The sequence below is a fragment of the Oncorhynchus mykiss genome, chromosome 20 (assembly GCF_013265735.2).
Source record: "Oncorhynchus mykiss isolate Arlee chromosome 20, USDA_OmykA_1.1, whole genome shotgun sequence".
In the NCBI taxonomy this organism is placed as follows: Eukaryota; Metazoa; Chordata; class Actinopteri; order Salmoniformes; family Salmonidae; genus Oncorhynchus; species Oncorhynchus mykiss.
In genome coordinates, this window is record NC_048584.1 from 21,331,198 (window position 1) to 21,351,096 (window position 19,899).

Consider the following 19,899-nt stretch of genomic DNA (forward strand, 5'->3'; position numbering starts at 1 on the left):
CACTGAACTGCTTTGGTGGAAGTGAAAGTGTTGAGAAAGGAGAGGAAAGGGAGGATGGTGAAAGGGAAAGTAAAGGAGAGTAAAGAAGAGTAGAGCAACGGTTGAGGGAGAGCAAAAACCCTTGTCAATCTGTACCTGTTTATAATTTCAAACCATTTAGGTTTTCTATAATCCACACGGGGAGAAATTGTTCTAATCTGAGCTGGCGTCAGTGTGTGTGCAGATATGCGGAGAGGAACACCAGTGCATCAGCTGGTGTCCAGGCTCTTGTCGTTGGATTCCAGCTGCTGTGGTTTTGGCTGACAGGCAGAGGGTATCGTTGTGGTCTCGCTCCAGGATGGAATTGGAAACAAACCAAACACATGGAGGATTCCATAGTTGGAACTCTGGACTTAATCTGGCAGACTCTCTCTCTTTTACACACACACACACACACACACACACACACACACACACACACACACACACACACACACACACACACACACACACACACACACACACACACACACACACACACACACACACACACACACACACACACACACACACACACACACACACACACACACACACACACACACAGACACAGAGAGACACACGTACGAACACACTCACCCTCACATGCACACACTCATTCATGTGAGAGGGTGGAAAGAGAGGGGCTGTGTGAGAGGGTGGAAAGAAATCAAATGAGTGTAGGACAAATGAGAAGCAGACTGAGAGATAACAAAAGCTCCCGCAACTAAACAACAGGATGGATGAAAACAGGTGTTTGCTGTCCACTGTCTGACTTATAGCTACATACCTTTAGACAGAGCAGAACAAACACACACACACTTACATGCAGTACTTACTTAAAAACAGGGTAATTTGTGACAGAAAGTATTGAACATCTCAGTTGTGCTCTCTTTTTATGTCTTCTACTACCCTCCTTCCTTCTCAGGGGATGATGTGAGCAGCAGCTGTATAGGATTGCCTACCCTCCCTCACTCTCCCTCCCTTTCTCCTTTTCGCTCTCTCTCTCTCTCTCTCTCTCTCTCTCTCTCTCTCTCTCTCTCTCTCTCTCTCTCTCTCTCTCTCTCACTCTCTACTCTCACAATGTCTTGCTCTTCCTCTATCTCTCTTCCTCTCTCTCGTTCATTGTGTTGAGCAGAGGGGATTGAATTTGGCTCCTGAACTGTTACGTTTTCACGGAGCTCAGAGTGAGTCACATTCAACAGCACACACACACTCTCACACACACCCACCCACTTGCACACACACACACGCGCACAGAGGCAGGATTGTCAGCAAGAGCAGCGCGGTGCTCTTTGGGATTGCAACCACAAGTGGACTGGTCTGGTCTGGACCTCCAAGCCACCCTCAAACACTGAGCTAGGAGGAGGAACAGGGAAGCACTGCTTTAACGAGAGGAGAGGTCGCCTGTGGTGGACAAAGCTGCTACAAAACTACTTGGAGAATGGAAAAAACATAAGGAAAAATACAAACTCCTTTACCCTATAGAGAAAAATGCTGAGTAAAGTTTGTGGTTAATTGTTAATGGAATATACCCTGGTATATTGAAACTGCTGCTTTCTCTAAAGGCAATTTCAAAAGACAAAGGTAAGACAAACCTACTACGATGGTCCAGAGGATTTTAGTCCAGAGCATCAGATATTTGAGCTATTTTGCACTGTTCTGAGTAACCGGCATGCTTGTACCAAAACAAAAATGTAAAATCTACAAACACTTTCTGTCTGTTCCCATTATTCATACATCGCATATGTGAGTGATTGAACTGTGGGTGAACCTTTCAATTATGGAACGTCAGTTAGTATTCGTCTGTTTGGGAGACAGGAACCACATACTTTAGATTTTTGGACTTTAGATTTTTCTTTGTTGTTTCTCCCCAAACGTGTTGGTCTGTCTCTGACTACAAGCCCTGCTCTGAGACTCTGATCTCTGGTCTGACCCACCATAGTGAACTGTTCTAAAGCCTCAGCTTGGCACTGAGGATGGGGTGTACCATGGCAGCGTGCCCACTGTCCTGCCTCCTCCTCATCCTATCCTTCATCCTGACGGGGCCCAGCCTGGCCCAGGACCTCACCAGCTCCACCACCGCTGGCCCGGACACTGTCCAAACCCAGACAGAGAATCAGACAGCTCCGATGACCCCCACCACAACGGAGCCCATCACCACGCTAGTAACCACAGAGTTCAGCGGCATGTCGACACCCAGCGGCGACATCACGGATGATGAGGATGCCATCCCTACCAAAGGCACCCGTTGCCAAGGTTACTACGATGTGATGGGCCAGTGGGACCCACCTTTCAACTGCAATATGGGTGTTTTCCTGTACTGCTGTGGTACCTGCTTCTACCGCTTCTGCTGCCAGTTCAGAGGGCAGCGGCTCGACCAGAGCATCTGCTCAAACTATGACACACCCATCTGGGCCAACACGGGCAAGCCCATCACCACGGTGACCGAGGGCCATGGGAACCAGGAAAGAGACCGCACCCATATGATTGTCTACATCATCTGTGGAGTGGTGGCCATCATGGTGCTGGTGGGCATCTTCACCAAGCTGGGCCTGGAGAAGAGCAGGGGATCGGCAGTGGCGCAGAACGACCTCAGCAACTCCAGGTGAGGGAGAGAGTGTGTGTGTGTGTGTGTGTGTGTGTGTGTGTGTGTGTGTGTGTGTGTGTGTGTGTGTGTGTGTGTGTGTGTGTGTGTGTGTGTGTGTGTGTGTGTGTGTGTGTGTGTGTGTGTGTGTGTGTGTGTGTGTGTGTGTGTGTGTGTGTGCGCGTGTGTGTGTGTATACATGTGGCTGCAACCATCAACTGAACCAGGAAAATTCCACTACATCATTCTCTTTTGGCTAATTTTAAAGAAATGTGTGTGTTGTGTTGTCAGGGGACACAAATACATGTTTTCATACCCACTGATAAGACATGATATGATTTGTGTATTTCAACAGAATTTCACAAACTTGTTCAGGAAGCTACCTGATCACTTTAGCCAGTATTGTAATTACATTCATGTTGAATATTGAAGGTAACTGCAGGGTGATGTTGTGTTTACCAACAATCTTTAGGGAATATGACCTGCTCCAGAAAGTGAGAGGGAGAGAGAGAGAGCGAGGAGAAGAAAGGCACAAAGGAAAAGAGACAAAGAGAGGAAGGAGATCACAATATGGCCAGAGGTACAGTATAGTAATCTATAGATATCAAGCTAAATCTGTTTACAGTACAAGCCAAAGATTCTGCATATACTTAGCAAAACAAAACATTGAGGGGAAGTTTCAAGTATTCTAAACCATGTATCATATTCCCCAATAGCTACAGTATGTACATTACATGACTTCTCATTCAGGCTTCATCTCACTGTACAGCGTTTTAGCCAGTGTCAGTCAGGTTCAATATCTGGTTCAGTGTTGGAGCAGAACCCCTAGGACATCATTACTGAAACACTGCTATGCTACATGGTGTCAACTCTCCCTCCTTTAATCAGTTTTCCTGTTGTCTTTCCTCCTCTTCATCTCTCTTTCTTTTGTATTACACCTTTCTCTCCTCCTCTCTTCCGGCAGCCCTTGGGTTTTTGAGGTAATCAACGGAGGCAGGGCTGCAGGGGAGAAGAGATTTCGCCCCATCAGAATCTTTCTCTCTCTCTCCCTTTCTCTCTCTCTCTCTCTCTCTCTCTCTCTCTCTCTCTCTCTCTCTCTCTCTCCCTCTCTCTCTCTCTCTATCTCTCCCTTTTTTTATTTCTCTCTCTCTCTCTCTCTCTCTCTCTTTCTCAATCTCTCTCTCTCTCTCTCCCTCTCCCTTTCAAACTCCCTTTCTTTGTGTTGTTCTTTCCCACCTTTCTCTCCCTTTGTCGTTTTCCCGCTCTCCTCCACTTCCCCTATATCTCTCCCTTCTCACGACTGCTGACTTATGTTGCCTATTTTACAGTAATGTCTATATTAGCCAATAGTTAATAACTCTGCCATGGTTTCATATAACTCCACCTAGCCAATATTGAGTTATTGAAATCTTCTAATGACCTCAATGTCATAAAAAAGTTATTTAAATACATTTAATGAATAAATAAAAAGCCCAAAGGAATGTTTTTATTTCTCTCTGAAATCCACTTATATACTTATATGCAGTAGTTATCCCGCAGGGAGTGAACAGTTGCTCTCGTACGAGGCCGTCTACATCTTCAGTTTGGATAAGTATTCCCAGGATTTAATATTTTTCAGAGGTTAACACCTCTCAAAAATAGAACGCTCCCCGGCTCTATACACTCCTCGGCTGATTAACACTTCGTAACAGATGAACTGCCCTGGCCAGATTAGACTCGCACAGATGAAATAAACTTCTCTCAGATTACTGGAATACTGTCGCTACTCCTCTGCTGCCCAGCTATTACTCCTGGCTGGTCTAGCTGTGTTCATGCTCTAGAGGCCAACTCATTTCTACACAGACCATTTTGTCCTCTCTCTCTCTCTCTCTCTCTCGCTCTCTGTCTCTCTCCCTTTCTTTCTCCCTCTTTCGGCAACAGGCCCCCTGCAGTGCTGCTCTATAGGGCCCCTATTAGACCAGCATGGGGTGTCTGTCTCTCACATCTGGTAGTCAGCTTCTACCAGGGCAGGTGTTAGGTCATTACTCCTCTCAATCCCCCTCTAAAACCTCACAGTAGTTAGCAGTGTACGGTCCATCACACACTGCTCCAATTCTTGATTCCCAAAGGACAGAATGTGCCACTCTACCCGCCCCCAGGTGATGCATGTCGAATCTAATGGAAGACATCAACTGGAAGGGACTTAAAACAAACAATGACATTCATCCTAAAAGGCATTATGCCTGACATACTGTATAGTGATTTATAGTTCAATTAACAACAAGAATGATGATACTGACGTTTAGGTTGTGGTAGTGCATGGTTCAGATCACAACATTCAGAGGACACGGGCCCCAGGCATGATAGCATGGCTAACAGTATCCACTTTAGACCACCAAGGGTGAGAATTAACATGGGGAAGAGAGAGGCCTGGTGGGGTGGTCCATTGATCTGATCTAAGTGTGTGTGACAAAAAACAAAACAAAAATCGTAAAACACCCCTTTCCTGCAGTCAAATGACCAAATTGCCATCTAGTGACCTCAAGGGTGGAATGTTACAAATCTTTTTCATAATTTCATAATTAATAAACATTGTTTCAAAAAACCCGTCGAAACTCCAGTGTTTCTATGTCAAACATTTTTGTAATATTTCAGTCGTCTGTACAGTATATACAGTGTAATATCTGACATAGGTGTCTTCTTTGTTTTAAGCCCAGAACCATATGTGTGAGGTGTACACTTTTGTTTCAAAGTAGATTTGCTTCAGACTACCAAGAAACACTGTGTGACCCTGATTTAGCCCACTGCAGTAAAATGTTAAAAAGATGAGAGTCACCTGCCACCGTGTAAAAAAAACGTGTTTGTACTGCGAATTGTGATAGAAAAATGATGTATTTACCTGATTTGTTTGATATTAATAGTTAACGATTATATCCTTGACATTTCTGTTCTATTAACTGCTGTGTTTCTGTAAAGGGATGGTTTCCACTCGAGCTTCCTGCAGTTAGTCTGGGCGTATGGGCAAGTAAATGGCTTTTCCTAGAGATACCTTAAGCTGACAATGACTTGGTAATAAAAACTTAAAGCTGGCATTCCATAGACAAGATGTGGTGTGTGACTCGAGATAGAGATAGCCTGGAAGAGTTTTGAACAATCCCTCATTGTCTCATCTTCCTGGCATCTAGGAAACTAAGCCGGGTTGGGGGTAAAACAACATCCGTGCGGATAACCAGGAGATGAACCAAGGTGGTTTATGATGTCCCCCTATCCGCATGGGAGGGGTGGAACTAGCCCTGACTAAGCATTTTTAGGTCTCATTTTTAGGTCTCCTATATTTAATATATTTATATATTTAACTAGGCAAGTCAGTTAATAACACATTCTTACTTACAATGACGGCCTATGAACAGTGGGTTAACTGCCTTGTTCAGGGGCAGAACGACAGATTTTTACCTTTCGGTTACTGGCCCAACACTCTAACCACTAGGCTACCTAGATTTTTCATTATCAGTTAGGCTGCTCGGCCCAACAGTCAAGAGTGTTGTGTTGACTAGTCTCATTATTGCAATAATTAATCAATATTAAATAAAGATGATTGTTTGAAGAAATGATAAAGTCTCTCTCAGTATGAATTTCCACGACACAACCCAAAGGAAGACACAGACAGACAGTCCTTCTTCCTAAATCCTGTCCCTCTATCAGTCAGCTTTCCTTCAGGGTTGGTTTATGTTTGCTATGAGTGCTCTCTGATTTTATACCCCCCTCTCCATCTATTCATCCTAGTCCAGCTGTGATGGATACTTTGTGACATTTACCTTCCCCTGACCTCCTCCTCGGGCTCTACCTCTCACCCCTGGACAGACACACATGAGGGTCACTGCTCATTGACTCAGCTCCAAGGGGTTGAATTCTCATGTTAACCCTTTTTTCTGAATATCACAACATGGAGCAGAATTGGATGTACGGCAAGCTAGATACCACGCTCTCAGGGAAACCAACACCAGGGGACTTTGTTGTGAGGCAAGAAAGAGAGAAAGTGTTGAGGTAGTATTAATGAATAATCTGTGCCCAGACCTGCCTCTAGTTATAGCATATAGTGACCATGTATCCTGTGTTTGGCTGTCCATAGAGGACAGGTTAGTGTGCTTGTGAGTTTTAAAGACGGCTTCCTGTGTGGTTCTGCCTGGATGCCACTGCATGTTTTACGCCCAATTCCAAATCGATTTTTAACCTCTGCCACCTCAGCACTTGTTTGGATCTGAAAAGATTGGATAGATAATATACAGGTTTAAACAGTATTTCCTGGAATCCTGTGTGTTTCTGAATGCCACTGAATGTTTTTAATGATCAATTCCATATGGAACCGTAGCTTCTACTTTCTGAGCACTTGTTTAGATCTGCGTACCATTAGGCAGTAGCATTGGGCAGCGTGCCCAATATGGTATTACAAATGCTAAAACCAATCTATTATTTTTAAATGAAGGCTATAGAAATGATAGATAGGGGTCGATTTGTAATTGGTTATTGGTGTTCCCAATGTTTCTCTGAATGGGTGTACATGTTCCCATATGGCCGTAGAGTGCCACTGGGTATATGTGAGCTCTGTAACCATAATCCAAACTGACAGGGCATTCTGAGTGAGATGTAGCTGCATTGTTGATAGAGGGATGGAGAGGGGGAAATTAAGAGAGTGCTCGTGGAAAAGGAAAAGGGAGATAAAGGGAGAAAGAGATGAAGGGAGGGTAAAAGATTGAAAGATTGGGAAAGGGAGAGAGGGAGAAATATGGAGAGGGAAAGAGAAAGGGAGAAAGGCTGCGATGTACAGAGCGAAAGGGAGAGAGCGGCAGAGTGGGAGTGACATCACAAAGCATTGGGGCTGACACAGAAAGAGAGGTTAAGCGTTGTTTTGGGAAAAGGTCAGCTGAGGTGACACACCTGCATAAACATTCAAACGAGACAGCACACATACACACTCCATCACAACTCATCAAGGCCTAATTTGTTTGCTGTAGTCTCCTTCCTGTCCGTTGTTCTCTCGTTACTCTGTGCTCATCACCATCACAAGCACGCCAATTTCAACAATTCAAATGACATTATTCACACCGATTCGAAATCCAGGTCAGGGTATGGGGTATTGAGAATATGGTTCATGAAGTCAAGGAGAAAACATTGTCAGATAGTACAAGGACATCTCTGCTTTTGAAACTGCACACAGAGTTAATAAAATTAGAAATTACATTAGTACATGGGGGAGTAATTATTTTTTTTAAACATTCTTGTGATTTATCAGGGGTACTGCAGCACCCTCAGCACCCCTACTTCCTGTGGCTATGCTTGGTTTATTATTGTATTGTTTTATATATCTCTGAAAACTATCCAGTTTTGATTTCTATTTGCCATATATTTTCCAACTGTGCAGTTTTACAAAAATTCTGAACCTATGTACATTTTACGGACACAGTATATTTAGTTAATTAGTTATCTTGTTATTAGTCCCACCCTTCAGCTCCACTCAACTCCTTCCATCTATCTCTGAACACCATCCAGTTTCGATTTCTATTTGCCATATATTTTTCACCTGTGCTGTGATGTTTCACCAAAGATTTTAACCTTTCTATTCTCATAGTTCCTACAGATTGTAAATTAAAGATAAAACAATTTGCTACGAATTTTATTATATTATTGATCAATATTATTGCTTTTCAAATCACCCAGCAGTGCTATTTGCAGAGTTAGCTCCAGGTAAATGTTTCAATTCTTCAGCCATTCCTGAACCGGCGACCAAAAACAAGAAACAACCCGTATGGGCAGTACCGAAACAAATGATCTAATGATTCTGGCTCTTCGCAGCAAAATCTTCAGAGCTGGGATGGTTGTGTCTCCCATATATATATATAACATTCTATTAGTTGCAATCATTTTTTTTATAATCATTGAAAATCTAAATTTTCTTTAACCAATTTTGGTCTTTAATGCAGGGCCGACAGACAAGTTCCTTACTTTCTCCCCCTTCTATTTGCCTCTTCCATTTTTGTGGTAATTCTCCAATTAGTTTGTTGTATTTTTGGATAGAGCAGACATTTCCATATGTCTGTGTTAGCTGCATGTGTGACATGACTCCACCAGTCCTATTTATGATATGCTAGTACATTAGTTTACAGGGCTGGATTCTCTTATCATTAGAGGGGTGACTGTGCTGGGCTGGAAGCTGTGGATTCCCTTATCATTAGAGTGGGGACTGTGCTTGGCTGGAAGCTGTGGATTCCCTTATCATTAGAGTGGGGACTGTGCTAGGGGAGCCTAGTGGTTAGAGTGTTGGATTAGTAACCGAAAGGTTGCAAGTTCAAATCCCCGAGCTTACAAGGTACAAATTTGGTGTTCTGCCCCTGAACAGGCAGTTAACCCACTGTTCCTAGGCTGTCATTGAAAATAAGAATTTGTTCTTAACTGACTTGCCTAGTTAAATAAAGGTAAAATAAAAATTAGAGTGGGGACTGTGCTGGGCTGGAAGCTGTGGTGGTGAATGACGAAGAGTGGGACTGAATGTTGCTAATTAGCCATCATCCTTCCTGATATGAGAGGAGGGATAATTGATTGTTACACAGCATTAGGAGACTCTCCTTGTAATTTGATATGATGCACTTTCACCACAAAGGATTAGCGATGATGATAACACGAAAGCTCTGACGCAGGAAGTCAGATATAAGAGGCTATAGATACAGAGGCTACGTCCCAAATGGCACCCTATATAGTGCACTACTTTTGACCACGGGGTATGATAAAAAGCAATACACTATATAGGGAATAGGGTGCCATTTGGCACGCATACAGCGACTCTACTGTATGTAGGCTGGGCTACGTGTCCTCAGTGATGCTTAATGCTGTGACCTTCCCTGCGCTCCAGGAGAAAGACATAATCCTATTGTTTCTCATTGACAGCAAGGCGGTCATGTCTTTAATAGCTGAATGACTCTTGTGATGTTATCATGAAGTTACTGGGATTCAAGTGGAATGGAGGATTATACCCTGTGTTTTGTTTCTCACCTCCATGATCTTAAAGATACTGTATTGTTTTGATTTGATAGACGAACGCATTGCAGGCTGAGTCCCAAATGAGTGGGCAGTAATGATTAACATCCCCTGTTTCAATTTATTAACAGTTTTTTAAAATCCCGTACTGATGGCCAGCATCTACCTTACCGTAGTCCTTTTAATTATAATTTCATCCTAATTTTACATCAAACACACATTGGGCTAGTAGGAAAAGGATGACCGAGCACGCCCACATTCTCATGGACGGCGCTGTAGTGGAGCAGGTTGAGAGCTTCAAGTTCCTTGGCATTCATATCACCAACAATCTTACATGGTCCAAGCCCACCAAGACAGTCATGAAGAGGGCACGACAAAAGCCTATTCCCCCTCAGGAAACTAAAAAGATTTGTCATGGGTCCTCAGATCCTCAAAAGGTTCTACAGCTGCAACATCGAGAGCCTCCTGACTGGTTGCATCACTGCCTGGTATGGCAATTGCTCGGCCTCCGACCGCAAGGCACTACAGAGGGTAGTGCGTACGGCCACGTACAACGCTGGGGCTTAGCTGCCTGCCATCCAGGAACTCTACACCAAGCGGTGTCAGAGGAAGGCCCTGAAAATTGTCAAAGACCCCAGCCACCCCAGTCATAGACTGTTCTCTCTACTACCACATGGCAAGTGGTATCAGAGTGCCAAGTCTCGGACAAAAAGGCTTCTCAATAGTCTTTACCTCCAAGCCATAAGACTCTTGAACAGGTAATCAAATGGCTACCCAGACTATTTGCATTGTGTACCCCCCCGCACCCCCAAACCCTCCTTTACGCTGCTGTTACTCTCTGTTTATCATATATGCACAGTCACTTTAACTATACATTCATGTACATACTACCTCAATTGGCCCAACCAACCAGTGCTCCCGCGCATTGGCTCACCAGGCTATCTGCATTGTGTCCCGCCACAATCCGCCAACCCCTCTTTTACGCTACTGCTACTCTCTGTTCATCATATATGCATAGTCACTTTAATCATATCTACATGTACATACTACCTCAATCAGCCCGACTAACCGGTGCCTGTATATAGCCTTGCTACTGTATATGTATATAGCCTCGCTACTGTATATAGCCTCTCTACTGTTATAGCCTCGCTACTGTATATACCCTCGCTACTGTATATAGCCTCGCTACTGTATATAGCCTCGCTACTGTTATAGCCTCGCTACTGTATATAGCCTCGCTACTATATATAGCCTCGCTACTGTATATAGCCTCGCTACTGTATATAGCCTGTCTTTTTACTGTTGTTTTATTTCTTTATCTACCTATTGTTCACCTAATACCTTTTTTGCACTGTTGGTTAGAGCCTGTAAGTTAACATTTCACTGTAAGGTCTACTACACCTGTTGTATTCAGTGCACGTGACACAAACTTTGATTTGATTTGATTAGTGTACATTTAGAGTAAAACTTGCACATAGATAGAGCCTGAAATGGAAGTTCAATTTAGCCTCTATAAATGCCCAGAGATAAAGGCAGTTTTGTTGCAGATTAAAAGCCTTAATCAGCAAGTTGTTTAGTAGCGAGCCAAAAGAAGAGAGAACCAAGCCCTAGGCAGTCTCAGCTAGTGAGTAAGAGACAACATGAGGTAGCGAGGGAACGACAGTAACGTAGGTTTAGAAAGAGAAATAAAGTAAAAGAGAGTGACATTGGAGAGGCTGAGAGAGAGAGAATGGAATATTTAGAGATTTAGGTGGCTTGAAAGTGAGACATTTTTTAATAAAAGAATACCTTTATTGGCCCAGTAGTTACATAATTTGAGGACAATCTTTTCTTAATTTTTCCCGAAACCAAAAACTTAAAACCAAGCCCCTGTCTTTATCCACTGTACACAGAACCCTCTTGAAGCTCTTACACCTCTGCAAAGCCCCCCAGGCGATTCACCAGTTTACTAGCCTAGAATACAGGCTAGGTTGTAAAGTTGTACCAATTGGCTGAGACTGCCATACCTTAGGCTGAGACTGCCAGCGTTGAAGTCATTTGTCATGACGAGGGGCACGAGTGGTGTTGTACAAATCAAAGTCATCAGCAATTGGTACAACTTTAGTCGTTTTTTGGGGTATCTGTACTTTACATTACTATTTATATTTTTGACAACTTTTACTTTTACTTCAATACATTCCAAAATAAAATAATGTACTTTTTACTCCATACATTTTCTCTTACACCCAAAGTACTTGTTACATTTTGAATGGTAGGACAGGAAAAATTGTCAAATTCACGCACTTATCAAGATCCCTGGTCATCCCTATTGCCACTGACCTGGCAGACTCACTAAACACAAATGCTTTGTTTGTAAATGATGTCTGAGTCTTGGAACATTCCCCTGGCTATCCGTAAATTGAAAAAAGAAAATGGTGCCGTCTGGTTGAGAATTTTTAATTATTTATACTTTTACTTTAAATACTTAAGTATATTTTAGCAATCACATTTACTTTTGATACTTTTTTTTGATATTTCAAACCAAATACTTTTAGACTTTTACTCAAGTAGTTTTTTACTGGGTGACTTTACTTTTACTCAAGTATGACAATTGGGTACTTTTTCCACCACTGGGAAGGAGTCCCTGTAGACGAGACATTTTTTCCATCTGAAAACAGCCAGCTATCATGTCTGACATCAACATTGCTTCCCTCTCAGCATGCCACCACAGCACTCCCCTTAGGGGCAGAATTTGGCAGTCCCACACACATATCACACCTACACACTGTTCCACTCAGCAGTCCCAATGGGCCGGGGCTCACTTTTTGGCAGCTCTAACACAGGGGTTCCCCTCTGGCTGGTTCACTTACCGTGTAGTCGCAGTCCCTGATGTGCAGGGTGGAGGAGCACTATTCGGCAGCGGGGAGATACACTGAGCAGAACAGAGGCACCAGTGTGTGAATAATTGATCAATGTCAACTCTGTGAATTCAGTAAACTCAAAGAGAGAAAACATGTTTGTCTAAAGTGATGAATGAGATTGCTGGGGAGGTGGATTAGTTTATTCTGTTTGTCATTAGAAAAATGGGTTTGGGAGTTTTTGTGTGTGCGCATGTGTGCGTGCAAGTTTCTGCAAAGTCTGTTTTGTATAGAAACAGAGTTTATAGAGCAAGAGAGTTGTTCATTCTATTAATCTCTCCCATTTGATATATGTCACATTGTCACCTCTCCCTCAGCTCACCCCTATGGAGTTCTGCTCTGTCCAGCTAGGGAGGGCAAATTCACCGTAGTACCCTTCCCACATTTATACACATTCCTGGCACATAATGTACTGTACAGATAACCACAGCCCAGGGGAAGGTCAATCTGTTCAGGAAAGTCCTCCCAGGAGAGGAGAGGAAAGCCCTGGCTCCCCACCCTTCCTGAGATCTGGTTCCGTGGGAAACAAACACACAGAGAAAGAGAGATGATGTCTTTCAGTACAGCAGTGTGTTCCCTTACACACAGCTCAATGACTTGACAGTGTGTTTTAGGGTATTTATGAGTGTGACACTGTGTGCCTGATAAGATTACACTCAATTAAAATGGCCCATTTTCAGTGTCACTCTCTCTGTCTCCCCCCCCTCTCTTCCTCTCTCCCTGTCTATTTCCCTCTCTCTCTCTCTCTCTCTCTCTCTCTCTCTCTCTCTCTCTCTCTCTCTCTCTCTCTCTCTCTCTCTCTCTCTCTTTCAATTCAATTCAATTCAAGGGCTTTATTGGCATGGGAAACATGTGTTAACATTGCCAAAGCAAGTGAGGTAGACAACATACAAAGTGAAAATATCTCTCTCTCTCTCTCTCTCAAGATTATATTCTCACACACTCAGCCCAATTCTCTGGCTCCTGTCACTTTCTCCCATGTTCCCCTGCAGTGCTGCTGTTCTTATTTTTGGCTTTGACTAAGCCTACAATCACACACAGTGGCCAGCTATGGGGAGTTATTTGCCCAGGAGTTTAGGGTTAGGGCTTGGGTCGATTGCCTATAACCACGGGATCATCTTGTTCAATCCCCACTCACTGTTCCTACTCAATCACCACACATGTAGAGAGTCATTCTAAAGTCTAACTGTAATATGTGTGTCTGTCCATTCACAGGACCCTGACAGAGCTTCTGAAGCAGCCCAGAGGAGAGGTTAGCTCAGTGGACAGCACAATCACCAACCCCCCTATCGAAACCAACTACATCTCAGCTAGGATGCTACGCAGCCGCAGCGGTAAGCACAGCTACTCAGCAGACACACACAGTGGTGTAAAGCACTTAAGTAAAAATACTTTAAAGTACTACTTAAGTCATTTTTTGAAGTATCTGTACTTTACTTTATTATTTATATTTTTGACTACTTTTACTTTTACTCCACCACATTCCTTAAGGAAATATTGTACTTTTTACTCCATACATTTTCCTTTACACCCAAAAGTACTCGTTACATTTTGAATGCTTAGCAGGACAGGAAAATAGTCAAATTCACATAGTTATCAAGAGAACATCCCTAGTCATCCCTACTGCCTCTGATCTGACAGACTCACTAAACCGACATGCAAGAGACAGAGAGGGGTGTGTGAGAGAGAGGGGTGGTGGGAAGTGTTTGATCTAAGAGGCCCCCTACCTTTTCCCTCACCCCTCCAGCTGACTGTGCATCCATAGACCTAGGTTAGAGAGAGCATCACACACACACAAATGCGTACACACATCACACACACTGGTCTGCTCAATCCCCAAAAAACCTTTGGATCTCAGACCAGCCACAGTATTTTCTGTGATCCCCACTCAAAACACACACAAACACATACACACATCAAGGATCTGTATTACTGTGTGTTGATGGAGGCCTTGGCTGTAGCTATTGAGATTGCACTTGGATCATCTGCGCAAATGCAGTTTAGTGGATTACACGCACACACACGGCACAGCACTCCTCCAGTCTTGAGGATTTGGGCCGTCGGTGATGTATTATTTACGGTGAGAACTGTAGACTCCGCTAGGCTCACCAATCCTCTTTTTACTCCTCTTTTCCCTCCTTTCTTCTTTCTAAAGGATTTCAGTTTGACACACCAGTTATTCTGGTTTATAGTTCTGTCACTGCTCTAATCTCACTCTGTCTCAGAGTGTGGGATTGACACAGTTTAAAAGGTCTGGCTCTGAAGGTAATGCTGTGGTTTGAATAACCTCTGTCCTCTCAATTGACTGTTAAGGGTCATCCCTTTCTCTTTCTCACTTAGTGGGACATTATAGCACATTATGGCGCTAAACATTATTGGCTTTTCCAGTGGGGAGGGAAAGAGATGCTTTGATAAAAGAAAGAGATGCTTTGATAAAAGAAAGAGATGCTTTGATAAAAGAAAGAGATGCTTTGATAAAAGAAAGAGATGCTTTGATAAAAGAAAGAGATGCTTTGATAAAAGAAAGAGATGCTTTGATAAAAGAAAGAGATGCTTTGATTAAAGAAAGAGATGCTTTGATAAAAGAAAGAGATGCTTTGATTAAAGAAAGAGATGCTTTGGGAAAAGAAAGAGATGCTTTGATTAAAGAAAGAGATGCTTTGATAAAAGAAAGAGATGCTTTGGGAAAAGAAAGAGATGCTTTGGGAAAAGAAAGAGATGCTTTGGGAAAAGAAAGAGATGCTTTGATAAAAGAAAGAGATGCTTTGGGAAAAGAAAGAGATGCTTTGGGAAAAGAAAGAGATGCTTTGATAAAAGAAAGAGATGCTTTGATTAAAGAAAGAGATGCTTTGATAAAAGAAAGAGATGCTTTGATAAAAGAAAGAGATGCTTTGATAAAAGAAAGATATGCTTTGGGAAAAGAAAGAGATGCTTTGATAAAAGAAAGAGATGCTTTGATAAAAGAAAGAGATGCTTTGATAAAAGAAAGAGATGCTTTGATTAAAGAAAGAGATGCTTTGGGAAAAGAAAGAGATGCTTTGATAAAAGAAAGAGATGCTTTGGGAAAAGAAAGAGATGCTTTGGGAAAAGAAAGAGATGCTTTGATTAAAGAAAGAGATGCTTTGGGAAAAGAAAGAGATGCTTTGGGAAAAGAAAGAGATGCTTTGATAAAAGAAAGAGATGCTTTGATAAAAGAAAGAGATGCTTTGATTAAAGAAAGAGATGCTTTGGGAAAAGAAAGAGATGCTTTGATAAAAGAAAGAGATGCTTTGATAAAAGAAAGAGATGCTTTGATTAAAGAAAGAGATGCTTTGGGAAAAGAAAGAGATGCTTTGATAAAAGAAAGAGATGCTTTGGGAAAAGAAAGAGATGCTTTGGGAAAAGAAAGAGATGCTTTGATTAAAGAAAGAGATGCTTTGGGAAAAGAAAGAGATGCTTTGGGAAAAGAAAGAGATGCTTTGATAAAAGAAAGAGATGCTTTGATAAAAGAAAGAGATGCTTTGATTAAAGAAAGAGATGCTTTGGGAAAAGAAAGAGATGCTTTGATAAAAGAAAGAGATGCTTTGATAAAAGAAAGAGATGCTTTGATAAAAGAAAGAGATGCTTTGATAAAATAAAGAGATGCTTTGATAAAAGAAAGAGATGCTTTGGGAAACGAAAGAGATGCTTTGGGAAAAGAAAGAGATGCTTTGGGAAAAGAAAGAGATGCTTTGGGAAAAGTAATGCTGCCTGCTCACTGACCAAAGAGTCAGATTTACGAAGCATTTTGCTCTGGGTGTAAAGTTTGCACCAGCTTTTTCAATAGGGGATAAAACCTCAAAAAACAAAGCTTATTATACTTCCTCTTAACCTTTATTTAGTCTTTTTGGTCTGCCCTCAATATTTAATTCACTTAAAAAACGTGTGTCTACTGGTGTAAACTTTGCACCTGGTGCAAATGCTTAAGTTTGGCCCAAAAGCTTAATTTTCATTTTAAGTGTAGAGCAGCTGATGATGCTTTTGTGTATGTTTATGAACCTCTCTCAGTCCAAAGACAACATTAAAACACGTAGAACGTTGGTTAACGTAAGAAATTGATTGTTAAGAGAGGCCAGAGAAGAAAAGGACCAAATGAACTAGTTATCAAACAGGAAACTACCTTGGGATAAGCATTTTCTCACGATACTCACCTCTCACTTCCTCTATCACGCAATAGCTCTTTCCCTTTCTATTCTGTCCATCTTTCTCTGTCTCTTTCTCTCTCTCTGCAACACTTATTTTTCACCCACATTTACCTTCCCTCTCTTTCTTAGTATCATCATATCATATTGGCTGATAACCTCCCATCTCCATCTCCAGGCTCCAAAAAAGACAAACAGCTTGTTATTCTTATAAATGACAGATTTTAGCAGGGAGCGATTTGTAGCCCCCCTCCCTCCAGCCCTAAGGGAAGCACTCCAGTTAAATATATACAAACCAGTCTCTCATAGGGACTGATCAACTGTGAGTCTTCAAGCACAGAGGGGTGATGGGGAGTAGCACGGCTCCTTATACAGGGCGGTATTAGGAGGTGGTAGCAAGGTGTGTGTGTGTGTGTGTGTGTGTGTGTGTGTGTGTGTGTGTGTGTGTGTGTGTGTGTGTGTGTGTGTGTGTGTGTGTGTGTGTGTCGCTATGCCTGTCACACTAGTGAAGCTCAAATGGCCCATGTGAAACTACACTGCTCTCAAAGTAGTACAGATGCATTAGGGCCAGCCACACACACACTCTCTCGTGTCTTATAGACAGATGTCAGACGTCCCGTTATGCACTCTCCTCTTTATCACCCTCCCTAAGGCACAAAATACTCTTTAATGTAACATTACAAACACACACACACACATGTGCTTGCTTGCTCGTCTCAGCAGTCTCTTAGTGTTTCACGGCTATGAACACACACAATAGCTGGGTATTGGGAGCAGGTTGTACTATGGGTAAGTGTGTTCAGAATGAGGCACAAACACACCTCTGGGCCTCTTGTGTAATAACCATGTAATATCCAATTTATTATGAGTCCTATTACAGTTCTGAAGGATCATGCCATCTCACCAATTCCCTAATCACACTTTGGACGCGCCGGCTCTCTGGCAAACTCACCACACCTGAACTCACTCTGATAATCACCATTCCTCTCCTTTCCTCACCTATATAAGCAGCTAGTTTTATATCAGTGTTTGTTCGGTGTTTCTAGTGGCATGAGGCGGCCCAAGTCCTTATTCGATTTCCTTCGTTGTGCTTACCGGACTCTAAAGTAAGTGCCTTTTATGTATATAGAGAATTGTATAATGCTAACTTTCTAGCCGGTATGTTTATTGCCAATCAGTTTATGATGCTATACTTTCCTTAGAAAGTATTCCTTCCTTCCTTTGTCTTATATATCCTGAGTTCCATAGATATTACTCCAAGCAGAAGTCATGGATTACAGGAAACATTCGCACCAAGCTAAAGCTGTCACTTTCAAGGAGCGGGACTTTTTTCTTACCTTTATTTAACTAAGTCAGTTAAGAACAAATTCTTGTTTTCAATGACGGCCTAGGAACAGTGCGTTAACTGCCTAGTTCAGGGGCAGAACGACAGATTTTTATCTTGTCAACTTGTGGATTCGATCTTGCAACGTTTCGGTTACTAGTCCAGCGCTCTAACCACTAGGCTACTCTAACCCGGAAGCTTATAAGAAATCCTGCTATGCCTGCCGACAAACCATCAAACAGGCAAGCATCAATACTTTACTAAGAACTAATCGTCCTACACCGGCTCCGACGCTTGTCGGATCTGGCAGGGCTTGCAAACTTTTACAGAATACAAAGGGAATGTAACGCTCGTCTTCCTCCTCTTCTGAGGAGGAGTAGCAAGGATCGGACCAATGCGCGGCATGGTACGTGTTCATGGTGATATTTATTATAACTCAGAACACTCAAACAAAAATAACAAAGGGAATGACACGAAACGAAACAGACCTGTCTGGTGACATACACAAAGACAGAAACAATCACCCACGAAACACAGGTGGGAAAAGGCTACCCAGCCTAAAACCAACCTAAAACAAAGACATAACAAAATAACTAAAGTCAGAACGTGCCAGGGAAGCACAACCGAGAGCTGCCCAGTGACACAAGTCTACCACACGAGCTAAAAAAGTTCTATGCTCGCTTTGAGGCAAGTAACACTGAAACATGCATGAGAGCATCAGCTGTTCCGGAGGACTGTGTGATCACGTCCTCCGCAGCCGATGTGACAGGTCAACATTCACAAGGCCACTGGGCCAGACGGATTACCAGGACGTGTATACCGAGAATGCGCTGACCAACTGGCAAGTGTCTTCACTGACATTTTCAACCTCTCCATGTCTGAGTCTGTAATACCAACATGTTTCAAGCAGACCACCATAATCCCTGTGCCCAGTACAACAACCTCTCCCTCAACGTGATCAAGACAAAGGAGAAGATAGTGGACTACAGGAAAAAGAGGACCAAGCACGCCCCCATTCTCACCGTCGGGGCTGTAGTGGAGCAGGTTGAGAGCTTCAAGTTCCTTGGCGTCCACATCACCAACAAACTAACATGGTCCAAGCACATCAAGACAGTTGTGAAGAGGGCACGACTCAACCTATTCCCCTCAGGAGTCTGAAAAGATTTGGCATGGGTTCTCAGATCTTCAAAAGGTTTTACAGCTGCACCATCGAGAGCATCCTGATGGGTTGCATCACCGCGTGGGATGGCAACTGCTCAGCCTCCGACCGCAAGGCACTACAGAGGGTAGTGCGTACGGCCCAGTACATCACCGGGGCCAAGCTTCCTGCCCTTCAGAACCTCTATACCAGGCATTGTCAGAGGAAGGCCTTAAAATTTGTCAAAGACTCCAGCCACCCAAGTCATAGGCTGTTCACTCTGCTACCGCACGGCAGGAAGTATTGTAGCGCCAAGTCTAGGTCCAAGAGGCTTTTAAACAGCTTCTACCCCTAAGCCATAAGACTCCTGAACAGCTAATTAAATGGCTACCCAGACTATTTGCACCCCCACCCGCTGCTACTCTCTGTTATTGTCTATGCATTGCCACTTTAGTAACCCTACCTGCATGTACATAATTACCTCAATTACATCGACACCGGTGCCCCCGCTCATTGACACATTCACTCTGAACCGGTACCCCCCTGTATATAGCCCCGCTATTGTTATTTACTGCTGCTCTTTAATTATTTGTTTTTCTTATCTCTTACTTTTTGGGGGGTACAGTGCCTTGCGAAAGTATTCGGCCCCCTTGAACTTTGCGACCTTTTGCCACATTTCAGGCTTCAAACATAAAGATATAAAACTGTATTTTTTTGTGAAGAATCAACAACAAGTGGGACACAATCATGAAGTGGAACGACATTTA

General features: G+C 42.9%; 1 protein-coding gene across 1 annotated transcript in view; it reads left to right on the top strand.

Annotated features, from left to right (window-relative positions):
- The first annotated feature begins 1,096 nt into the window (after window positions 1–1,096).
- LOC110499103 (protein shisa-9B-like) overlaps window positions 1,097–19,899 on the top strand; it is a 45,232-nt gene continuing 26,429 nt past the window's right edge. The window contains exons 1-3 of the mRNA XM_021576002.2: window positions 1,097–2,626; window positions 3,078–3,185; window positions 13,726–13,844. Of these exons, the coding sequence (XP_021431677.2) occupies window positions 1,998–2,626; window positions 3,078–3,185; window positions 13,726–13,844 (856 nt within the window). The 5' untranslated portion in view covers window positions 1,097–1,997. The remainder of the gene's footprint in view (window positions 2,627–3,077; window positions 3,186–13,725; window positions 13,845–19,899) is intronic.